We start from the raw sequence: 25,307 nt of genomic DNA on the forward strand, positions 1-25,307 counted from the left end.
AGAAACTAGATGTCCTTACAATTAAATTCAAATAAATTGTAAATTCTCATAATATTGCACGAAATATTTTCAGTAATATACTGCCATCCTTAGGGCTTTATTAAAATTCGTTAAGCCAATCTTGGTGTTTTATCCAACCTAAGTTTTGAGTATCACATCTCTACACTAGTTCATCTGTGCTTTTATCATCTTAGGGAGATTGCAAAAATCTGACCTATGTTAAAGTTTAATAAATGCTGAGACTATATTTCGTGCATCCCATTTTCCTCACTTCATCAAAAGGACTTGAAACACCTACAAATTGTTCAGAACTCAGCAGCTAGGCTTCTGACTAGAACCAGGAAATTCTGGCACATTGCTCGCTGTCTTGCATCTCTACATTGGCTGTTCCAACTTCCCAGTTAAAAACCAAGGGGGATAGAAAAATTTTCCATCATGGCTCCAAAACTCTGGAATGACCTGCCTGAGGAAATCCGGCTGTCTGAATCAGAGTCATCCTTTAAGTTTCTTCTTAAAACAAGTGACTATGGGGAGACTTAAACTTGTTCTTGCACATCAAAACCACCTTTTCTTTTGAATCTCTCTTGCAAATCAACAACATAAAATATTCAAACTCATGCCACTAAATTAGGCTCTAAATATCACTTGAACATCTCTAAGACTTGTCTCTTTATGTTCAATAATGTCCAGTGAAATGCTCTCATATACTCAAAATTCCATGTGTTCCCAGTAGCTGAAGATAATCGTTAGTATCACATTTACCTGCTCCTGAGCTCAGACTAGCAAGCTACTAACTGACCTTTTCATACTTTAACTCTGAAAGCAGCTAATGATCTTTTTGAAAGCCAGGGTCTCCAACCTCAATGTCCTCCACCACACTCTCAGCTATTTGCCACTTCAGCTTCGTTGTACCAGAAGTTGTACCAACTTTTGCTACTTTGAACTGTTGCACTGACTCATCAGAGCACAACCCGTGTAGTGCGGCATGTTGGTGCCCTCTCCTACAAAAAAGGAGGTTTGAGCAGATTAATTTCATCCCAAATACTAAATGGTATCGAAATTTGGTTCACTTTGAATGGAGTCCAGCGTTTTGAAAGTCTGTGACATGTTTCCATCAGACAGACTCCTGACCTGCCAGTTTCCTACTCCCCGGCTTTCATTGCACCTTTCACCAAATACTGGGGATGGATTACTGAATGGGGGCCAAAGGGCAAGTGGCCCAAGAGGTCAGGGGGCCAATAGAGCCTCTGAAGTACTGTTTATATTTGTAGATTTAAATAGCTCAGTTAAAAAACACATATTGGACTGACAGTATAAGAGATGTAACACAACCACAACATGATGCAAAATCTTGAAAATACTGATTAACAACACACCAAAACATCTAAAACCAAACTTAATGTGAGCCAAAATACACAAAACTATCTTTAAAAAAACATCTATAAAATTAGCATAAACTGACTCAAAACGTTCCCTTGTCTGTGCCCAGAGTTCTGTTTTTCTCCATGAAAGATGATGATGATGTTTTCTTTCTTTGTCTTGTCGTTTCTTTGCTAGTGAACCAACACACTGGCAGAAAATGAGCATTTATCAATCATTAGTTTGATTAATTATTTGATTGATTTCCCAATATATACTATAACAAAAAAGTTTATATACATATATATACATACACATACATATATACACACATGTGTATATATGTATAAATTTATATGTACCTATACGTATGTATCCGTATGCACGTATATGTGTGTGTGTGTGTATATATATATATATATATATATATATATATATATATATATATATATATATATATATATATATATATATATATATATATATATATACATACATATATATGTACATGCTTTTTCTTCATTACATCAAAATGTCATGATCCTCACATCCACTTCCTTTTCTCCGCTTCCTGTCCAGAGTTAATTTCTCCAGCTTCACCAATCATCAATGTTCACAATCGTCTTCACATGTTCCCCTGTCTTTTTAAACCCAGCTCTCCCCTTGGTTTTCTGTCAGATCATTGTACAGCACCCTGTCTCCAAGTTTACCTGTCTCCCTGACTCCTGTTCATGTGGGCTCATTCACTCCTTAGTTTGTCAGCCTTAACCTCATTAGTTCTATGTTTGCTTCCCCTATTTAGATTCTTAGTTTCCATAGCCCTTGTTTAAGTTTGGTTCCTAGATCATGGTTGTCTCCTAGTTCCTGTGTCTGTGTACTTTTAAGTTCTAGCTCAATATTTGTGTTACGTTCTTTTCCCTTTCCGGTTCCTCAGTTTGCCCGTTGAGCCCTTGCTCCATTTCTTAGTTTATATGTCCATTACCAAGGTAGTTTCTGCCTCCAATATTAGTGTACCTCCTGAAATCGTGTCAGCTTTGTCGTCTTTTATGAGTGAATCTATGTTAGTTGTTTGTTGTTGTCTTTTCATTGTAGTTGTAAATAACCCCCCCCCCCCCTCCTTGTTGCACTTGGGTCCACCCTGAAAACAAATCCTGCCACAAAGATTGTTTTAAATCATCATATCTGGGACAATACAGAAAAGTGCCATTCATTCCCAGTTTTAACCAGCTCACACAGTATATTATACGATACTTACTGTAGCTGCCACACCTAAGAGCTCCTGTGTCTCAAACATATTTCCGTAATAGCCTTTTTAATAATTTTATGTTAAACAGTAATGGCTGCTGGTTAGCAGTGGGAGCTGACCACTCAGCAGTCTATTTACCAAATGTTAATTGCTACGCTTGGATTGACTGACAATTCTCTGTGCTGGTCCCTTGGTAAATACCAGTAAATCCTGTGGAATGGCTCTTTATTGATCTAATAGACACAAACTCCAAGAGGGACTTGTGTACATCCACACATACACATACACAGAGTGTTTGGTGTGTAACCTTCAAGACTTTGGCCTGACAACTCAATATACAGTAAGTGGGTTTGTGTTTGCATGTGTAGGGACAACTGTCCACCCTTGTCTCACACATAGACCAAATCTGGGTATTGATGGAGCCCTCACAGACTGTAACACAGCTTATGTTTGTGTGTTTGGATGGATGGTCACTTACGTACAATCATCTGAAGGTTAAAGGTCAGATGGCACAGAACCTGGATGTATGGACTCATTTATATGGAAAAAACATCTGGCCTCTGGGACATAGTATTTTATATATGTTGAGATTTCCCTAAACCAAGTTCATACTGGAAAGACCAGCCATTTTCATTCATGAGGGGTTGAAATGTGTTGATTTGTCCAGTCCTGAGTTACATGCTGATGTAGTACAATGGAAACTCCTAAACTAATGATGTAGTATAGAAAGTGAAAAAGTCTCAGGGGGGTGGACGAGGTGCTGGTTGGTACAAGAAGACTTTTCCACCGGAGACCAGGGATCAACTCCAGTGCAATACGTTGTGTGCTTTCATAATAATAATAACAGACATGGTAACTATAACCCAAATCATATATTCATTTGTCTTGTAACTTAACCTTAACCTGACGTTTGTCTTCCTAATGCTGATGCAGTCTTTGTGTATAATGTATATAAAGTCATTCCTGTAGCATCAAATGAATTAGCTGACAGTGTGGGATGAGGACATGTTGGGAAAGACATTCAAACCATTAACCTAGTAGTAATCAAGACTGCAATGCCTCTGAACTTGTGTGGTCCTGTTTTGGAAACAGAGGAAAGATATGAAGCTGCTGCAGGCAATTTGGCAACAAGTTAGAACACTGGTATGAAAATATTTTTTATTCCAAGACATAAATGGACTGAGTATATAACCACACTGTGAGCAGACGATTCCAATAATATTTCATGTTTCTTTATTCTCTTCACAGTGGGAGCAGCAGAATGACCATCACTGGCGTTGGGGAAGCCTGGCCCCCCCAAACACACTGCTAACTAGTCAACCTGACTCTAAAAAAGCATCCATTTAAAGTGATGTTAGCTAATTAGAATGTACGGTGCAGAATCACTATAGCTCAGTTGGTAAAGGCGTCCATGGACCACAGGGTCAGCCTCCATTTGTCCAACCCTATGGAAATGGTCTGGCTCCTCTGACTGGACATGAAAATTAGTTTACCTGATGTCTGACTTAAGGCTCACACTTGTAACAAATGACTCTTTTAATAGTTTAAAAAATATGTAAAAAAGAAAAAAGCACTTTAAAAAACAAATTCCATGTTAAAGAAAAAACCTCTACTTTTTCACCCAGAAACTATAACTGTGCTAATATTGTCAATCTGAAACGTTTAAAAACTTGGACACTCAACTTACCTTTCAACAAACCATAGCTTTCTGTGGCTTTACTTTGGGGTTGAAATGTAAATGAATGCTTTTAAACTTCTCTCTGACTTTTCTGTGTTGAAATATTTCTCTGCTTCTAGCTATCATTCGGAGTTCAGATGATGTCATCTGGAGGAGCTCTGGAAAAGCAGATTGACCTTGAGAACAACCTCCATAGTATGAGCAACGAGATGACGTGATCAGAATTAACGGTTCCTCCAAGGCTGTTTTTCAGCTAAAAAAAAAGAGCTATTTTAATATAGAAATCTCAGAGGGATGTTTAATGGCATTCATTTACATGTAATACACAAACCAGTTTAATGTCAGTGAAGATGCACTTTAAGTCAGTTCATAGTAACCTCCCACATTGTTTGGTACAGTTGAATCAAGCTAATTTTCCTCCTTAGTGTGGTTCATTTGGGTTGAACACAGCTACCAAAACAATCGCACTGAAACCCTTTACTTAATATGGTCAGTAAAAACAAACTATGGAGCAGTTTTTTTATAGTGAGAATGTGCTCTGACCATGATTTACACCAGTGTGAAGGGGAGATATACTCAGTATGCACCTGACAGAGTTTGAGGCCTTAGACGTGGTTTTAAAGATGCCTATGCAACATGGTGTCCTCGCGTAGCCCGTGTTGATTCGGAGCATTTGTTGTGCATGTTGATGAGATTAAAGCTGTGTGTGGACGAGATGCAAAAAAGTTTATTGCTGGAAGGGCAGTATCAAACAATCTGGGCAAACGATCCCCATCAGCCTCTTCCCGTGTTGCCATGGCATCTGTTCATGTTGTGGAATAACAGAAGTTCATGATGAAAAAATGCCGTTGTTGATCAGGGACGATTAGGCCTGAAGCATTTAAATCATCCGGACAAATACACAGTGTGAGAACAATGACGCTTATGATGCTCTGAAAAACAACAAGTGTACCTGTTACTCGGTTTTTGTGTCCAGATGACTTTGTTATTCAATATCGCAGGCAAAAATGTTCATTTACATTATATCAATGGTACAGAACAGAATTTTCTGCCTGTTTACTTTTGCGTTCTTGCCACAGATCCATTCAACTAGTGAGCAGACAAGATGATTCTCACGTGACTTATCATGATGGACTTTAGTTTGCTTGGATTTTTTTTTTGTGCCAAAACTAAACCAAGGGGAAAAGTTCACAAACTGGTCCACTGATTTTGGCCACAGCTAATGAACTGTCTTGTTTATCTCGTTTATTATGATTGAATGAAACTCCATAGCCAGGCACAGGCCAAAGCAAATGCACCGAGACTTTTTACTGAATTGGGTCCCAAACAAACTCTGGAGGAGTTTTTTTTTTGTTGTGAGAACGTGATCGGACCTCCCTGCAGCCCAAAACAACAGGCAAAGCCATTTACTTTGTATTATTTACACATACTGTAAGGACATTCAGTATCTCCTGCAATGTTTTGCCTGGTTGTTCAATTTTTCATTTATAGCAATATTCACTGGTACAGGGCAGAATCTACTTCCTGCGTTTCCTTTTGTGCCGCCTCCCCAAATCCCTTTAAGAAGTGCGTGAACAAGACAATTCTCACGACTTCCCCTGATGCATTTTGGTTTGCTTTAATGGATGAAAGGAGACTAAACCAAACCGGTTCACTGAACCAAAGCAGAGCAAACTGCTTAGAAATGACATACATGAGTAAATTCTGCTCAGCAATAACAAAGGGATTTGATCATAATTAGTCAATTGGAAGTCTATTGCTGGTTAACTCCTTGATAATAAGCTGTTCATTTTATTTGCTTTCATAAACCATTTTGAAGAAATGCTGTAGGAAACCCACCATAAACAGTTAATTTTTGTTCTTCTAATTAGTCCTATCACTTTACCTTCCAGTTTGCAGTGTGTATCAGCAGCCAGTGTCTGCAGCAGGACTGACTGAGTGTGTGTGTGTGTGTGTGTGTGAAGGTAAAGTTTCCTCTTCATGCCCAGGATGATAAAAATCCACCACTCGCATATTTCACCACTGCTGCTAAGTGGGTGATCTATCACGCCTGAGTTATGCAATATCACACACACACACACACACACACACACACACAAACACATGGGCAGAAATCATAACAGTGATGGTGACAGTGATGCAAGAGATAAAGGAGCAGTGCGTGTATTACAGCATGGCAGCGGGCCGACAGGCGGTGACAGCCAGGAGAGAGCGAGATTATTGGAACACACACACACACACACACACAATCTCTCCCTCACACACACTTACATGCACTCAGAAGGTGAGATATGTCTCCCAGCATAGAGATGTACTCTGCTGTAATCTTATTGTCTATACAATACACTTAGATGGATGGTTACAGGGGAGAGGAAGTGTGTGTTGCAGTGACTGTGTACCATACGAACACCCCGGTCCTGAATCTGGTAAACACAGCCCCATGGTTGATACACTCTTCATAGGAGCTTAAAGGGTACATTTTCAATTTGAGTCCTGTGGTTCTACTTGAAGGAGTATTTGTTTATGAAAAATATAAAAAAAATCCCTTAGCATTCCCTGTATTAAACTATCTGGAGACATTTATCAGGTCAGATGATGTCATTTAAAAGACTTGTTGAGGACCATGAGACAACATCTAAACCATCTAAAAAGAACTCCTACAGATGACATCATCTGGAGTATTTATTCAGCTGGAGAGACAGTGTTATGTTAACACATAAAAGACAGAGGAAAGCTTAAAGGAATAATTTGAGTTATTTTTTTTAAATTACTCGTATTGTCCACAATCACCATACAGACACTGAATCTTCTGTACTTACGATTGCTGACTAGTCAGCCTGCAGGCTGGATTGGCTTGTTTGTCTGTGCCGTAAACCTTCATTGTTGTTCTAAAACTATTACAAACACAGCATCCCAGACACATCACCTTGCTGGTTAAATATGTCTTCATTCAATTCGTCCAATAACGCCAGGTGTCCTGTGGTGTCAACATGATGCACCAACGATGTACAAAGGGGCACAACTTAATAACTGTTGCAGAACGTGTTGGTATTTCTTAGTTGCAAGTTCAAATTTCCATAATTATTTCAACATGTGACAATTAAGGTTTTGACATAAATTAAAGTCACTATGAAAATGAATTTGATGAACAAATGAATGAGATCATATTAATCAATCTTGATTAAATAAAACATATATTTTAATGCTGCAGAAGATTCGTTTAAGAGAAGATGCAACTTGGAATTTTTCAAATATGAAAGTATGTCTTTCATACGTGGTTACCACTTTGGACGTTCAGCTGTTTCTTCCTTGTTATGTATTGTTCCCATAGGAACTATCTACTGTATACAGTAGACTGTAAGAACTTGCAGTCACACCCTTGGATCTCAGCTGGGTTTATTTGAAAGCAGTTTTTTGTGTTATATTGTTCCAGCAGAAAGAGAACAATATTAGTTTTGCTGACAGTTGCCTGCTAAGTGGATTTTATCACACTGATTTAACATTAATATGTAATCATCAGTCAGACATAGAGTGAGTAATAGCTCTCACAGTCCAGGACTCCCAATGAAGCTGTGATGTTTAAATGACAAAAAGTGGATTCTCCTCTGTGGGAGAGCTCAGCCTGTTCAGTCAAGGTTGTGTTGTTTTCAGCTTTACACATTAAGTCCACGTTCCACATCTTCACTGAACATGGTGTGAATTGGCTTTAAATTCAGTGCAAGGAAATAAAGATAGTAGTTTATTAGTAGTATTGAATATAACAGACAAAAGCTAAATCTATTTTGAGCAGCAGCCTAATTCTTAATTAGATTTTTTTTTTCTCTTTCAGTTGCCGGCACACACACGTACACACATACACGCATGCACACACTGCCTGTCACAGTGAGCCAGTCATCTTGTAATGGCTGCCACTGCTCATTGTTCACATCCTGCTTTGTCTTCAGCGCCATTTTGACTCTTCTGGAGGAGGAGCAGCTAGTTAGCATCACATCCACACACACACACATAAACTCACCGTTAGCTTCACATTCAGCATCTATGAGCTTGAACAATAGGAGACAGTTCTCAAGCTAAACTCCCACGCTCACGCAGCACAAGGCCAGTAGGCTGCAGGTCTCAGTGTCACAGGATGCTGCTCTCTAACCATTAGCCCGCTCCTCCATACAGCCGAGCCATGCTATGCTGCACTAGGACCGAGAAAAGCAGTGATCCTGCAGCTCTGGAGCGTTTCTCTGCTTTTTAAAAAAAAAAAAAAAAAATCTGCACACTTTCTTTAAATCGGGGTTATCGCTATGCAAACACAAGTAAGCTGTGCCGTTCTGAGCCATGCCAGGCCACATTTATGCTGCAGGCTTGGGTGTGGGAAAAGTGGACGAATCCAAACACTAATCTAAAATCGGCATTCAGTTTAAATTGTGAGTCCTAACTTAGTTATAGTCAAATAAGAAAATAAAAAATAGATCCGAAATAATAAAAGTGGAAGATTTATAATTGCTAATAGTTGAATGTGATAACAAACATAACATCATGTTAATTATGTAGGACCTGTGCAAAAAAAAAAAAAATCCACTACTGTTTTTAATAACTGTTCCCCAAAAACTACATTATTACAATAATAAGCCTACTAATATAATAATGTTCTAAACATTTTATATGTATTATAAATGCTCTCTACTATTAAGGTTATAGGTATTAAAATATATTTACTGCACGACATCATTTTTTTTTTATAATATTCAGCACTCCATAAATTCCCAGGCTATAAAACAGAACGACATGGGCCACATCGTAAATGTTTGTGTGTTTTATTATTATTATTCCACTATGAAAATATATGTACAATAAATAATTTGGATTTTCACTATTAAAGAATCTCAATAAATAAACTAGGGTCTAAAACTCGGGTCGTCAGCAGGGCTTCCTCTCTCTTCTTGTGTCAGAGAGAATTAATTCACTTCAAACGCAGTCCAGCTCTCTGCACCAAGACTCCGTGAGCAGTTCCTGAGTTATTAAAGATCCATGAAGCTGCACCAGAATGGACTAGAAACATATTAAATAATAATAATAATAATAATAATAAAAAGAAAATCCACGCTCACTGAGAAGGGTCAATCTTTTCTTTTAACAAAATCGATCCAGAACAAGGAAGGTAATAAAAACATGAAATTTGGACAAGAAAGGAGAAAAATCCACAACGTTTCGACAGTGAAGGAAAAAAAAAATCCTTTGAGGCTTAAAATAAAATAAATAAACTTAACGGCATTTCACTTCAACTACATTTTAGCCTTAAAATAAAACCAATCAGTTGATGAGGAAAAAACTTTTCAAACCATCGTGATTTCCATTCAGAAATGTTTCAGGAATGTTGCCGAGAAGCTTTTATTCTTTTGAGTCCTCGCCGAGTGTTGACTCCTCCGCTCGATTGTTCCACACAGGCCTGTCCCTTTTCATTTTTAAAACTTTTTTATTCTTATTGTTTTTTTTGTTTTTTTTTTTAATTATCGTCATTATATAAAGGTGGCAGCTGGCATCAGAAGTTGAGGTGCTGCAGGTCTATGGTGCACAGTGTGCTTGTGAACAGATCGAAGTCCTCCTCGGAGAAATCCACTGGGCTGTCTAGAGAGCTCTGCAGGCTGGGTGACAGGCAGGGGTCCCCGGCAAAAAAGGTCAGGTCCGGGAGCGCCGATGAGGAGGAGGCGGCAGGAGGAGCAGAGGAAGAGGTGGAGCTGTCCCGCTGTTCAGAGAACGAAGGATCCGGCTCTGCTGCCGCGGGCCCGGTCTCGCTCAGTTGCATCGGGACGGGGTTGTCAGCGGAGTTTGTGGCGCTGAACGCCGGCGGGGAGTTATGAATCGCAGCGGCGTCAGAAGACCCAGATGCCCCAAGCAAGGGTGGGCAGCTCAAATGACCTCCCTCCTCCGGCTTGCGCTGCGCATTGTCCCCGCTGTCATTAGCGTAGGCGGTCGAAGATAGATTGCCGCTCCCAGTCTCACCCTCCGATGTTGCGTCCCCGGTGCCAGATGCCTCCAGCGGCTGGCTCGAATATGGAGATGAGGCATCGGCGCCTTCGAGCGGCTCAAACCCGCCCGGGTCGCTGGATTCGTGGCCTCCTCCTCCACCAGCGCCGTCCCGGTGGTGCGTCTGACGCTTGTGTTTCATGCGCCGGTTCTGGAACCACACTTTGACCTGTCGCTCAGTCAGATCCAAAAGCGCGGCGATCTCCACCCTCCTGGGCCGACATAGGTACTTGTTGAAGTGGAACTCTTTCTCCAACTCCAGCAGCTGCGTGTTGGTGTAGGCGGTGCGCAGCCGACGAGAGCCGGCTCCTCCACCATCCAGACCCGCCTGGGTCGGGTCTACTGGGAAACAAAGCCAGAGCATTTAAGTAGAGGAGCTGTTGTTAAAACCTTTTGAAGCTATCTTGTCCTCATTTTTTAATTTGAATTTTATGTTTAGTTTAACTTCCAATTGTAATCTACCTCGTGAAAAAACAATAAAACCTCTACAACTTTATCGCTTGTAAGATTTGGAGCCAAAAAATAAGCTGCTTCAGCATGAAGCACAAATACCCCCGGCTCTCCTGTCTGTAATAAAACAAAAGGTCTCATAAAAAATCTCCTTCCAATTACAGTGGCAGCTAACGTCATAACCATAAGAGCGAACCAGTTTGTTGTTGGTAAAAAAGGAAAAGAAAAAAGAAAAGAAAGAAAAAAGAACATCTAAACAAAGCGCAAATAAAGACAAATGATCATAATGTCAGAGTGGGGTTCTCTCCTTTGTAAAACCATGCAGCTTGCAGTGAGAGGCTACAGAGACAGGCACAGAGCGGAAAATAAAAATCATGTGATAGGGAGGAAATGTGCAGGGAAATATGGGTATGTCGATGTGAAATGTGGCGGTATGTGTTAGAACTAAGTACAATTCACGAAGGAGCTCATGGTGGAGATCAGAAAAGGCAGGTAACTGGGCGAGAAAGGAAGAGGAGAAAACAAGAATTTCAATTAAAAATTAAATGGGGGTGAGATTTTGTGTGTGTGTGTGCGAGAAAATAAATGCGCGTGCAGGAGGGTCCGGGTAAAATACCAAAGTGACCTAATACTCTAAAAATCAGATTGGGTGCAGTCTGCATCCTATCCTCATATCCCCTCCCCCAGTCACCATATATTTTCTACCTCCATCCAATATGGCTACCATCTCAGTGTTATGAATATATAATACAAAGGTGATGCTGCTGCTGCTGCTGCTGCTGTTGCTGATCTGAAAGAACACCACCCATTGAGCTGAATTATATGGGCTGCAGCAGCAGTCATCTGCAGGATGGATAAAGAAAAACACTGTGCGTCTTTACGCACTATGCATAATTCTATATGGGCAGAATGCACTCTGGAAATGTAGGGTAGAGGTTGTTAGAAGCATGAGGATGAGAAGGTCTGCACTCAGCATACAGCTGATATATAAATATTGATCCTTCAAATGGAACATGTAATGTGTAAGAGACGTTAATGGCTGCTTGTTTAAATGCATGATGAGACTGTGTATACAGCACTGCAGCATAATGCGGTGGTCTAGTTATGGCTTCCCCGCTGACATAGCATCACAGCACTGTAGAACCCAGACATACACAAATGCTGCGTGAAATGATTGTTTTTTTTAGTAGAAGTGAAGTTGCAAACCAAAAAAATCAGAAATCATGGTGCTCAGCCCTCACGCTCCCATCACACAAACACATTCTGGTTCCCTTATCCCAGCATACCGACCTGTGGGTGACTCGATGCCCGCCGAGGCGTACCCGGAGGCGTTGGGCGATGGGGATGACGAGGCGGGGGGGATGATGGATCCGCCACCGCTAGAGCTGCCACCAGGCTTTAGGCACTTTTTAGATGACTTCTTCTCCTTCATCCAGGGGAACTCGTGGGCTGGCGGACCGGCCGGGGTGGCCCTGGACGATGCAGGGGCCTGGCCGGGCGGGCACGGCTGCTGTGCGGCTCGGTGGTGCGTCGGGAGGCCATTAGTGGCGGAGGTTCTCCGGTCTTGCAGGCTCCTAGCAGCCGGTCCCGGCTGGCTGGCTGTGCAGGGGCTGAGGCTGGGGATGGTGTGCTCGAAGGGAGGCGGAATTACTGTCGGCTCCTTGATTGATGAAGTTTGAAATGACTCCAGGACGGCGGGGAAGGACGTCAGGCACTCTGCTAGGGACGGCTGGCTGTTTATAAAACCGATCTCCCTCTCAAATTCAAAATTCATAGCTCCCACAAACCAGGTTCAGCCTCAAACAGCGAGTCCCCCCGAACAATCCCTTCCCCAAAATAAAAAAACCCAAACATATACACACACGCGCGCACGCTCGCACACACACATACACATACACACATACAAACCAATATGGTTTCTTAAAAAAAATAACAACAACAAAAAACGCACGAGCATGTAGGCGCTTGACCGCAATGGCGTAAATGCGGTGGCTATATAATAATTGTGTATATTGGTGATATTACTAGCGTATGGGGACCTGGGTAGGCTAAACTGAAGAACTATGGGACGAAATTGCAGCCAATTCCTGGTCATGTGACCCAAAACAACCAATGGAGAGCTCGGGCCTGGCGGTGGCGATGGCTGTGGGAAGCAACATTATTATTTTTCTACCAAATGCTGTGGCAAAGCGAGGCTGCATCATAGACTAGCTGCTTTTGTCTGCTCTTAACGGGGGGTGAAATGTGGGGAGAAAAAAAAAAAACATGATGGCGGCCGGTCGCCATGTGCGCCGTGTGGGCGGTGGATCGACACATCCCGGCCCGGTTTTACGCACGAACAAAAGAACATCTTTCGGTCCTCTGGGTGATGTAATGACGGTTAACATCAAGTGAGCGGAGCTGGCCAGCGCCGTTTACAATATGGCTCCTTCAGAAGGAAGAAAAAAAAAAAAAACTGTTTACAGCACTCAGCTCATTAATCTTATCAAGTGTGACAGAGGGTGAAAATCTTAAAGTTAGATACAAAAACATGGAGAGGCTTTTATATTGTGCTGCAGCTCAGGAGGAGAGGATGATGGAGTTTTCTCCTTAGCGGCAGGAGATGAAACAGATTGGCTTCAAACAGAGCACAGAGACAGCAGCTTAGATTTAACTGTGAGGAAATGAGAAGAGAGGGAGCCAGTTGGTGCGTATTTTTCACGTTTCATTCTGCTGTTTTTGCATAAAAAATATCTAAAAATAACGTCAACCTAAAATAGTCTGTTAACATGCTCTTACAAAGCTACCGCGCTTTCTTCCTCACCTACTCTCTCTGCAGTTTCGTGTGTGTGTTAAAAATGTTCGGTGTGTTTACGCGGTGAGAGAGGGTTCACAACGAGGTCGTAGTAGAAAAAGGAGGGGAGAGCACAGCAGGCCTCCAGTTTCTTCTAAGAGTAAAAATAATACTACAGCAGCAGTAATGTGATTGTTTATAGTAAGAGAGCGGGGGCTATGGCCTTCAGACTTGACAGGACGCAAATGTAGATTTTTAGAAAGATCAGGAACTCGGGAGTTTATGAGAGGAAATTTTTTTGGAAAGCCCAAGGAGCCCCGAGTGGAAAAAAAGAAGTGCGGTGATCAATCTTTCTCTTCCTGCAAAGAGGCTGACAGCAGCTTCTCTCACTCCCTAAATAACAAGAAAGGCCACAGCCGTACCCTCTCTATCTCCCTCCTACAAGTCCCGTCTCCAGGCATTTCTCAATATTTTTTACAAGGCCTTTTACGCGCAACAGAAACGTCTGCAAAAATATTTTATCTGCGGGGTTTAAAGACATAAGCCAGGACTAAAGTGATAAAAGCTTTTCTCTCGCTCTCCCCCTTTTTTTTCTTCCTCTTTCTCATGCCTTTGGCTGCGCCCCCTGACTCTGAAGAAAAAGAGCCAGAAAAAGCAGAAATGTGTGTGGGAGTTATAGCCATTGAGAGCAGCAGAAAGCGAAGGCAGCGAGTAGGTCGTAGCCACACACACACACACACACACACACACACACACACGCACACACATATACAGACAGACACCAAACACAGGCTAAATATACACAAGCTGCTGACTGAGCTCCAGTACCACAATATACTGCACCGTTTCACTTTGTTGAGACTTTGTCTCATTTTTGTCGACGATTTAAACAAAAAAGGATTTGATTTTGTAGAGTTTTGAGACATTTACTGGGAGTTTGGTGAAGACCGGATGCTGTTCTTGTTATAACAGTATTCGCATGAGGACCAACGATTGATCTACTTAAGTTGGGGACTTTTTTGAGCACCTTATTTAGTGGAACCGTCTTATGATTATTTGTTTTATTTTACTGTGTTTTATGCAGCAGTGCTTTTGCAGTCAGTTTTGCTTTTGCTTTTTTTTTTTTTACTTATAAAGGCAGTTTTAGTATTTTTTTTGTATTGTTTAATTTAAATTTATTGGGTTTCATGTAATAATTGTATTTAAAGATTACATTTTAATTGCAGCTAGTACTAATTTGTGGACTATTTTGATATGTTGTAGGCAAGTGTTCTAGTTTTAAAAAGTTTCAGATGGGTTTTAGGTTAAAAAACGACAACTTTTTACAATCACCATTAATACAACCATTATTGTTATTATTGACGTTATCATTGACATTGTTATTATGTCAGATAGTAGCTCGTACACGCCTAAAACAGAATCTGGCCATTTCCGTAGCATCCCCGCTTTCTATACACCTAAAGAAGCCAGTCCGATTAAAATGCAGTTATAACATGTGAGCAGTGCTCTAATTCTGTGTATGGACCAGTCACCGAGTGTGTTTTACAGTAATAACTGAACTGTGCTCAGCGGTGGCTGCGTTGCTAAAGCCGAGGCGACCTCTCCGTCTGCTTTTATGAGGCAATAAATTAGATCCAATCTCTGCTTATTGGTGTTTTTATTGTCTGTTAGTCCAATGGAGATGTAAAGGGAAGTGCGGCCATTATTTATGGGAGTCTGATTTATGTCTCAAGTTTTATGCGGCTCTCAGGGCCACTGAGCACGCGCGAGCTGGAGAGTGATAGAGAAACAGGGTGGGGGGTAGAGACCACGTGACCAGGCAATGGCGCAGGCCCCGGGGCTTTTATTTTTTTTAGTCATAAACATTAACACAGGTCACAGCTATAGCAGGAGGATCAGGATGTGTTTGCTGAAAGTTCAGTAGCTACAATATGCGTCACATGTGGCTTATTCGTCTCCTATTATGTGTAGACAAAGTGTAGCATTTAATTTTGTCTAAGAGTGAACATGGATGTTTTAAATATTAAATATTATAATAGCAACACATAACAAATCAAAGTGAAGTACCTCAGTCAATTCTGAAATAACTAAACATTACATAGCAAATAAATAAATGCATAATTAAAAAGACTACACATCTCCAACTATCTCATGAATGTCTGACTTGTCTTGCTCTATTTTGACACAATACATTGTTTCAGAGTTTTCTGCCACAACTCAAGGTCTTGCTCTCCATTTTCAGAGTATCTGAGGAAACTGTAGACTGTCAGATCACCTATGACGCAAACGGCTCCTTAGCACATCAGTTGCCTTAAAGCCACCTTGCCTCTCCCTATATTTCACAAGATTAACATGAAGATGAATCATAAATATGTCAGATTATATTTAAGCCTATACTCATTTGGCCTAACTGTATTTTTATTATTTCATTGAAATTGACTCTTAAATGTTTTCTTCAGGGCAGCTGCAGAAAAATCTTTCAGCTACAACATCGTGAGAAAGGTTTACACTGATATTGACGCTGGCTCTGAGTGAGTTGGAGCTTTTAACTTCGAACGATAGATCAAATGAGTAATGAGTTATCAAAAACCAACAGAGCTGAGGTCTGGCACCTTCTAACTGTGATCATGTGGCAACAGCTGTGGCATCAGGTTGTAGTACTGGAATACTTCATAAATGAAACACTAGACTTTGGCTGGGATTGCAGTCCAGTATTTAACATTGGCGCATTATTGGTCCTGGTAAATAAATAGCAGCCACCAGCCAAACAGCATAAAAGTCTGTATTGGTGAAATAGTACAACTACCAAGTACTCTGGCAGTTAAACACCCACGTTCTGTGTTTTCCGAAACGTTAATCGTGTTACACGTGGGTCTAATTTTCATCATTTTGAATATGATGATTCAAAACTTTCATTAGTGTCACGGGGCAACCCTGGACTGGAGCCCTCCTCTCTCACACCTACATCTAGGCATCAGGAGAAGCATTGCTTTGCCTCGCAAGTGTTCCACTATTGCAGGATTTAAATCGATCTAAATAACATGACGATTGCAATGCTTTGTATCTTCGGATTGGTACTTTTAGTATTAAGAAACACTAATTGTTTAGGTTGCAGCTAATAGCGTAGGAGTAGCCCAACAGTGCAAACAACACTTTAAATTAAATGATGCTACAGGAATCAGCACAACTGTACAAAAAGTTTTTTTTTTTTCAAGCAGTATTTTATCAGTTTTCGCAATTGCATAATACTAGTAATTATTTATCATAGTTCGAGTCAAGTTCGTTACTCCTGAGATTCTTAAAAAACTCACGATAGTTCTGAATAACATAATGTTTTATTAAAGAATTGTTCGACAGACAACTCTCTCAACAATGAAAGAAAAGGGAACTACAAAGGACAAAGAAAGAAGTTTTTTTTCTCCAAAAAGACTCATTCTTTTTTCCAGCTAATAGCTTGTCTAAATTTTCCGACTATGCAAAGGTGGGTCACCAAGCCCTACCTTTGCTTTTTTCCCTGTACAAGCCAAGACATTTATGTACAAGGGCCATTATAGGAACATAAAAACTACATATTTTCTTCTAAAATACAAGAACTAAAAAAATGTAACTTCAGTACAATGGACAAGAAGAAACACAATGTTTTTTTTTCTTTCATAACAGGTAAATACTAAAAAAGTACAGTATTTTTTTCCTCAATATAAATACATGAAGGATAAATAATAATAATACAAAACAGAAAGTCTTTTTAAACTGGCTATTACAAATAAATATTTATATATGAATGTTCACTTGAACACACATTGCCGAAAGACGCTTTGATTGGAGGGCCTTCCGTCTTCAAAATAAGATTTAATATTATTTTTTACCTTTAACCATCAAAATGTAAACTCTAAGTGCAACAATGATGCCCAGGTGTGAGGAGTGTAAATCTGCACTTTTAAAAACCGTTCGACAGGTTTACTTCCAGAACATCGGCGAGAGCAGTTAAGAGTCAGCCACACACATGCAGCTTGGTTTTCACTTTTTAACACTGGGTGAAAGGGTTTAGTGTGTGTGGTTCTAAACTGCCCTCACTGATTCGTCATGCAAATAAGCCCCAGCTGTTGTTTTTGTTTTAATGCTTGATATACACCGGCTCAGGTTTCTGGGACATGCATTTTTGTTCAAATATATACCCTGTATCCACGTTAAAAGTCAAGATATGTGAAAACAAAACAAACAATAGAAAATGTGGACACATCGGTGCCCGCAAATGTAAGTGAACCCTAAGTTAGAGGGAGAAAGGAGAGCAAAGACTTACCCAAACATAAATAAATAATGTTCTCCACTCTTATTAGTTACCCTGTGTCAATCATGTGCTAAAATAAGAACAATACAAATGTCTCTTCCATGTCCTCTGGTGTGTTTGTTTGAATCTGTCAACAGCTTGCGTACCCTGGCTGTGGATGTGTGTCAATGAAAGAAAGCTAGCTTAGCATAACTGTGTGCATGAAGGTGTGGTTAGTTTATGGGAACTAGTTTAGCTTTTGAGCGTTTAGCTTTTTAAACCCTGTTAGAGTGATGGGTGCTGAGTGTGTCTGTTTGTGTGTGTGTGTGTGTGAAGGGGTGTCAATGTGTGGGGAATCGTGGGAAATTTTGCTGTCTTCAGTCATGTGTTGCTGCCACGAACAGCAGTGGGGTGGATGGTGGGGTAGCAGTGATAAGGTCTGGATGGACAGAGACAGGTACGACAGCAGACAAAAAGAGACAGTGAAGGAAGAAGCATCCAGTGGTTGAGTGCTGCCAGCTTGAGCCATATATTTGTGCTCCCCCTCTCTGGCTGATGGAGAGGCACAACCCTCCACATAGCTCAGCTCCTGACAACAACATGTGTTGCCTGGAGGGGGAGAGAGCTTGGTGTCATAAATCTAACCACCTTGTTAACTGGCCATTAAAATCTCAACTATTTCATTTAGCAGGCGGGAGAGCAGTTTGTATATGCTTGTGTGTCTTTGGGGAAGAATAATTTTAAGCCACATACTAGTTCTTACCGAGCTGTAATGTGTTTCTACTACGAACTAGCTGAGGTACAGTTGAAGTTTGCCGCGCGCATAGAAAAAACGCTGTTTGGCAAAAGTCCAGAATTACATTCGAATTGCTGGAGGAAGGTTTGTTGGAACTACTAAATTATAAGGGTGCAGTGATTTTATAATAACGTGTAACATAGCAGAGTTCACGGAGAGATTTTTCCTTCATTGAGACCTGAATTTTTGTTTTTCGTAAGTCTCACCCTCTAATATCCGCCATCAGCTTTGTTAGAGCACAGCAGCTGATGTGTACGTTTTCAGATTGACTCTGCACTAGATTATCAGACTAATGAATTTGAACTAAACAGCGGTGCTCACTGTAGATCTTGTTATGCCATTCTGTTGCCAATATGTCTCTGTACTGGTGCCAACAGACACGCTTCCAGATAATTATTATCGCTGTGTGGCCATAGAGGACTGCGCCTTGTCTCTCGTGCATGACCAAGAAATACACTTTAGCACAGTGTAAATATCTCACCGACTCACATTTTTTGGTTTCATTATTTCTATGATAAGGACGTAAAAGTGAAGCAGTTCAGAGAAACTGTTTGGTCCAAATTTATAAGAATTTATAAGAAGAATGCTTTGCACTTTTTGAATGATTTGCAAATGGTCTGACTGCATCACTGCTGTTGTAAAACAGAAAGAACCTGTCTTGTTTAAATGAAATGAACTGCCCTTTCAAGGTAGCAGTGAAAGCTCTGGCTCTAATCAGACTTGATGCAGCTCTTAATTGAACCAGTGAAAAAAGGGTGGGGCTGATTTTTCTCCTCTCTGGCTGTGGAGCATAGGACAAACCATTGGATGTCTCCTGTCTGTCTTGTTTTGTCTCTCCGGTCAACCTGTTGCAGCACTACAGTCCCCACTTGTTTGTCTGTTAGTGAGTCACGTTGTGTTACTTTCTGTGTGTCTTCACTATTTCCTACGTTGTCATTTTGTTTCCAAACCTGCTACAGATGAGTGAGCTTGGGTGCTTCCTGGATTCTGCCCTGAGTAGAGGTGTGGTGTGCCGACAGCTCCGTATACGTCGGGTGTGTGGGTGGGTCACAGGGCCCCGGGGGGCCCCCTCCACCCACATGGTGCTGGTTGGTGGACGACATTGGCCCCGCACCATTGTAGTCCATGGTTTGGTGGTGGGGTGGTGTGGGGCCAAGGTGATTTAGCCCGTACATGGTAGGCCCTGAGCCAGGCATGGGTTCCACATAGCTACCACCCCCCACATAGACTGGACTGGCCTGCATGTTGGTGGGAGTCCCATAGCTGGAATTGTTGGCCTGCACAAGGCCATGGTGCGGATGGGGGTCACCGTAGTCCGGGTCTGGGGCACCGTACTTCTGCTGTGAGGGGCAGCCCTTCATTGGGACATTAGAGTAGGCAGTGGACATGGAGTAAGAGACTCCTTGATGGGGTTTGCCAAAGGATGGTGGAGATGGGGCATCATAGCCTGCCCCTCCTCCCCCTCCCATGGGGTGTATTGAGTTGAGGAAGCTGGCAGAAGACTGCATGGGCAAGGGTGGGGAGCCAGTCGGCGAGGGCCCTCCAGAGCTGGAGCTCAGGCCCTTGGATTTCTGGTCCTTCTTATACTTCATGCGTCGGTTCTGGAACCAAATCTTGATCTGGCGTTCGGAGAGGTTAAGCAGGTTGGCCATCTCCACGCGTCGTGGCCGGCACAGGTACCGGTTGAAGTGGAACTCCTTCTCTAGCTCCACCAGCTGGGCGCTGGTGTATGCTGTACGAGCCCGCTTGGACGATGCTGATGACCCACCAGTGGGACTCTTCTCCCCGCTGCTACCACTCTCTGCTCCTGCTGATGCTGTAACAGAGGACAAAATGTTAGACAAAGAAAAAGAGAGAGAAAATTACGAGGGGGTAGAGGTAGGTGTGAAAAAGAAAGAAAATGAGGACAGTAAAAAGCTGCTTAGAGAGGATAAAAAACAACAATGTAAAGAGAAAATAAAGCAATCAAGCAGCATGTTGGAGGAAATTGAAAGCATTCGGGTTCTTAATAAAGCAGAGGGTGGTCTGGGCAGGCTGGCTGAATTATCCCTTGATATTAGTTGTCAACACTTCATAACAGTGGCAGTTATTAAGAGATGTAGGGCCCGGTGCTGGCCGAGGGCAGAGAAATTGTATCTTGGCTGAAAACACAACCCCCACAGCAACAACAGCTGCATCACAAATACTACAGGCAGGAGCTTGAAGTTGAAGCTGAAGCTCATTTCAATCTGATTACCAAAAAAGTCAAACCTCTCAAGACATCAACGTCATAGCAACACAGATTTCTAATAGAGTTCCATCAGACATCAGAGAGGTCTGAGCTGCAGTGGTTCTGTAGATGATGAAGGAATAAAGATGAATAAATTGCAGATTGCAGGATTATTTTTTTTACCTGATTCGACTTAGTTTGATTTGAGATGAGTGAATTTCATTACCTTTGGAAACCAGTGAAAACATGCAACTAAATGTCTCACTGTAAATCACTATTAGTGCGAGCAGGTCATGAAAATGCCAACACATATGCAAGAATCTTATAATTTGGTATTAAGGCCACAGAGCCTCCTAAACCTAAATTCTACCCAATATTGCCACTGCATTACAATGTATCTAGATTAAGGTTGTAAATAATGGTTGGTTCCAAAGGGGTTGAAAAAGATGTACAGCCCACAGTGGATATTGTTGTTCGTATCAGTTCTGCAAACACGTTCTGCCTAAACAATATCACAAGGGACATTTTTAGGATGCAAATAACTGTGTTCATTAATAAAAAAAAACATATTCTGCAGACCCCTTTAAAAAAAGGGACTTCTGCCTTACTTTCCAAATCCCTGTCCACTATCGAAATAAAGTAATAAAACTACATTTGATTATAACGTATATGTGTTTTAGCTTTGGCCACAGAGGGTTATGGTAGGAACATTAGGTGACAAATTATCAGACAAGTAACAAATTCATACAAGTCTATAGTAAAACTGATATACAGATTAGTTTAACTGCAAAACAAACTTACGGCCTCCAAAATATTTATACAGTTGAATCCACGCCTCTTACAAAAAGGCTCATCCACAACTGAAACTTACAACTGTCACAGCTAAGAATTGACGATTGATTGCTTTTAACTAGGTGTGTCTAATAAAGGTCAAACCTAGTATGACTAATGTTGTAAGCAGTCTTTCATTTGCAAACTAAATGGAAGGAATCAGTGTTTAAACTACAGCAAGTAAAGTAGGTCAAAGTTGACGCAAGTGTAATAGATTATTAATGGTTGCTAATAATGTGTTCTGTATTCTGAAATCTTAGCAAAGCCATTGAATATGCAGTGTTCTGTTAATTATAAAATTAGGAATAGGAGTGAAAATCTAGATTTATATTTCCTTTTTCGCATTTGAGCAACATGAGTGAAATGCTAAGATCCAACGCTCATTTGAACCCATCCATGTGAAAACTGAATCTGTATAAATAACTAAAGCTGCTGAACTGCTTGACTAACTCAAACAAACACATTTAGCACTGGGGGCTTGCAGGATAAACTTCAGGTAGCATCTCACTCGGAGATTTGCGTTCTCGCATGCACCGCTTCCAGACAGAAAGTCTGGAGAATTTCAGGATGCCCGTGCATGTGCGCATGTTTCAGAATTTCTCACAAATTTCTCAAAAGTTTCTCTGTTATGAATACATTGGTATGTGCCTATATGTGCATGTTTGCAATGTGTTCATGCTAATAATAGCTGATGCGGGACAGTTCAAAACAAGTGTTGAGATCCTCTCCTTTTAATTCCATCCCTCTCTCAACAGTATAAACAGCTGACTGTAATGTTCATTTCTGTGGACAGAGAGAGAATGATGAGAGAGGTAACCATGGTGTCATCTGTCTCACTGTGCTATTCTCTAAATGATTGTTTCAAATTCTCATCAATAAACAGTCTAATCTCCTCTCAGCCCTCTCTCCATTCTACTGAATGCCTTTTGAAGACCGATATTCATTATGGCAGAACATATTTTTCCTCATTGTTCACTACCAATTTAAGAAACATATCTGTCTGCCTGTTATCACACATGCAGATGATATTCAAATTCATCAACCTGCTGTATTTTCTACTCATTTTAAGTGTCTGCACGTCATTCTTCCACACTATGAAAATCTATTAATCTGTTATCATACATGACATTTAAATTTGCCCTGTTAATATCTCCCTTCTTGCAGTGGCTTTCCAAGAAGATGTGGACAGGAAAGGAGGAGGCCAGTGAGGGTTGGAAGGAAAGCAATGGGAAAGCAAATAATAAAACGGGGAGGAGCGGAAGCAGAGAAGGATGAAGAGAAAGTACAAATGAATGAAGGTTCACAGGAAACCGACTGTAAGCTTGGGACAACTGGTTACAGCAAGATTGTCATTTAAATGATTGCAGTGTTAGGGTAAGAAAGTTTGCTTGAAGACAATATTTTTTTATGTTTTGTTTTAAATATAACAGTAATTACAAGTGGAAAGAAAAACAGAGTTAGACCTTGTTTCAAAAATATATTGTCATTGAATACATTTCATAACTTTTGGTATTTTCCTTTCTTTTCAGGTAATTTCATGGGTAATTATCTGTTGGACAACATCGTATCCAACCGCCCATGACTTCAGTGTAGCTACATTAGCGATAGTTGCAAGATATGGTGTGGTTGGTGAGCACAGGTTTAAATATAGGCCCGCACAAGCTTGGGGTTGCTGCATCTTTCATCCTCACTCTGAGAAGTCACTGTTCCACTTTCCCAGAAATATTTTTAGAATTTATCTAAAACCATAACATGTACATTTATACAGATAAAAAAAGAGATACTTGTATTTATGAACAGACAGAGTCAGATTTGCTCTTACCCCCCTGCTGCTAGTCACGTTAAGCCACAGACTAACCACCTTGTAGTTTTACCTCTGTCTTTAACATACACTGTTCTCCAGATTTATTTTGTGGTGGCAGCTTAATAACTAGCCGGACTACATTTGGAGCCAAATTATGTTTTTAAGGAAGTATTGGATTAATTAAGTGCTACATTTATCAACATCACTGGAATTACGAGGAAGCGCTTTGTGCAAATGCAAGTTGCACAAAAGACTAAACATTACTGAACTATAAAAAAAAACTTTAACTTTCCTTCTAAATTATTTGAATGTACTTTCTCATTAAAACCATAGAATTTTCTCCTACTTTTAGCGTATTTACATTAGGTTTTCAGGAAAATTTGTCAGACTGCCTCCAACGATTGGCTGTTGGTATAGGTAGGTTTTGAAAGTTGCCCTACCGATGGACTTTAGTTATTCAAAAGACTCACCCCCCAAAAAAGTTGTAACGCGCTATCTCAGGAAGATGTCGACTAAATGCTGTAGTGACGTCATCCCTTCTACCACATTAGTTAAAGGTATTATTAGAAGGGTAAAATGATCTTGGATCACAGCAGACTAACTCACAATGCCAGTTAATAACTATTCGTCCAAAATAACTTCCCTGCCTTCACCACTGCCTATGGAAACCTATTTGCCTTAATAGGCAATAAACCCATTTAACTCATTGGGGGATCTATTTTGAAAGAGGATGTTAATAAGAGATGCAAGAATGTGCGGATGAGGAGGAGAATGCAGGATACTAAGAACAAAGACACTAATGAGGAAGTGAAAATGAAGGGAGAAATTGATAGAGAACAGAAGGAGCTGAAAGAAGAAATAATGAGAGAGAGAGAGACAGACTGGTTGCAGGAGTAATTATTCACATTGTTGCTGTAGTTGTGCGTGTGGGGGAAATCAAAGCACAGACAGGCAGAAAGACAGAGACAGGTGTAATGGAACACACCGTTGCCAGAGTTGTTGCTGGGTGAACAGTTTTTCTGCTTGGTCGTCTGCCGACACTCTTTCATCCACGGAAAGATCTGCTTGGCCAAGGTCGGGTTAGGGGGAAGTGATGAAGAGGGGGGCGATGTGGAGGACGATGTTGAGGAGGATGAATTGGACGACTTATTGGGTGCTGATTTGGAGACTGAAGAGACCCCAGTACTGCCCCCCGGCTGCTGAGCCCCGGTATTACCGGTGCTGGGGTTGGGGGGCAGTGGAGGGGACACCTGGGAGCCGGGGTGGTGCTCAGGCGGCAGGCTGGGGCGCATGCAGCTGCCATTCAGCTCCTTGGTCTTGGCTAGCTGCTGCTGGTGGCCGCTGTTACTACCCAATGACTGTAAAGAGCAGGCAGAGCGCTGGTACGAATCTACATCCAGATGGGGAGCAGACTGGAAGGCCGACTGGTGGTGGGACACTGGGACCGGGGCATCGTAGCCCCCAAAGCCGTTGGCGGCGGCTGCTGCGGCCGCCCCTTGCACCTGGTAGGACGAGTAGCCACCGAAAAGCGTCGAGGAGTTGTCGTAGTATGTCGTCTTCTGCATTTCTGAGAGAAGTGGCGGCGTCTGCTAGTGCTCCGGTCCTTGCTGAAACCCACTGCCGGAAGACCATTTGGTACCGGGGGTCACGTGACGGTGTCTCTCCAACGGTCCCCTGCAATCTGACCTAAAGGTTAGGAGAGGCAGAATAAAGAAATGAGAGCGATAAATCCATCTTCCTTCAATGAAAGGCGCCATGACATGAATAGAAACCACTGCTTTTCTTTCCGTACCCCCCCCCTCCCCTTCCCCTCCTTTCTGAGCTCAGTGCACAGCCTGCAGATGCTCTAGTGGAGGGGGCACAACGAGGGCAAACTGCG

The 25,307-nt window shown here is 41.5% G+C and overlaps 2 protein-coding genes and 1 long non-coding RNA gene across 4 annotated transcripts; 1 reads left to right on the plus strand and 2 right to left on the minus strand.

Annotated features, from left to right (window-relative positions):
* Positions 1-9,660: 9,660 nt before the first annotated feature.
* hoxb2a (homeobox B2a) lies at positions 9,661-13,328 on the minus strand. 2 transcript variants are annotated; one of them, XM_067478234.1, is made up of 2 exons: positions 12,039-13,328; positions 9,661-10,637 (listed from the first exon to the last, which is right to left on the minus strand). In XM_067478234.1, exons 1-2 carry the CDS (start codon positions 12,520-12,522, stop codon positions 9,814-9,816), a joined length of 1,308 nt encoding a protein of 435 aa, XP_067334335.1. In that variant the 5' UTR covers positions 12,523-13,328; the 3' UTR covers positions 9,661-9,813. The 2 variants fall into 2 exon arrangements, with proteins under 2 accessions (XP_067334335.1, XP_067334334.1); XM_067478233.1 differs by having other exon boundaries at positions 9,661-10,640.
* Positions 13,306-24,420, plus strand: LOC137100419 (uncharacterized). Its single transcript, XR_010910899.1, has 3 exons — positions 13,306-13,434; positions 22,789-22,998; positions 23,154-24,420. It is a non-coding gene; the product is annotated as an uncharacterized lncRNA (long non-coding RNA).
* Positions 16,838-24,993, minus strand: hoxb3a (homeobox B3a). Its single transcript, XM_067478232.1, has 2 exons — positions 24,414-24,993; positions 16,838-20,400 (listed from the first exon to the last, which is right to left on the minus strand). Exons 1-2 carry the CDS (start codon positions 24,991-24,993, stop codon positions 19,538-19,540), a joined length of 1,443 nt encoding a protein of 480 aa, XP_067334333.1. The 3' UTR covers positions 16,838-19,537.
* Between the last annotated feature and the right edge of the window lie 314 nt (positions 24,994-25,307).

This window comes from Channa argus, chromosome 15 (assembly GCF_033026475.1).
Source record: "Channa argus isolate prfri chromosome 15, Channa argus male v1.0, whole genome shotgun sequence".
NCBI lineage: Eukaryota > Metazoa > Chordata > Actinopteri > Anabantiformes > Channidae > Channa > Channa argus.

Bases quoted from the DNA above. Each gene is read 5' to 3' on its own strand.
- hoxb2a (XM_067478233.1), bottom strand. From the start codon at position 12,522: ATGAATTTTGAATTTGAGAGGGAGATCGGTTTTATAAACAGCCAGCCG. The intron at 10,641-12,038 runs GTCGGTATGCTG...TTTGTTTCCCAG, and splicing joins GGGCATCGAGTCACCCACAG to TAGACCCGACCCAGGCGGGT.
- hoxb3a (XM_067478232.1), bottom strand. From the start codon at position 24,993: ATGCAGAAGACGACATACTACGACAACTCCTCGACGCTTTTCGGTGGC. The intron at 20,401-24,413 runs GTGTGTTCCATT...CCTCTGTTACAG, and splicing joins CAGCAACAACTCTGGCAACG to CATCAGCAGGAGCAGAGAGT.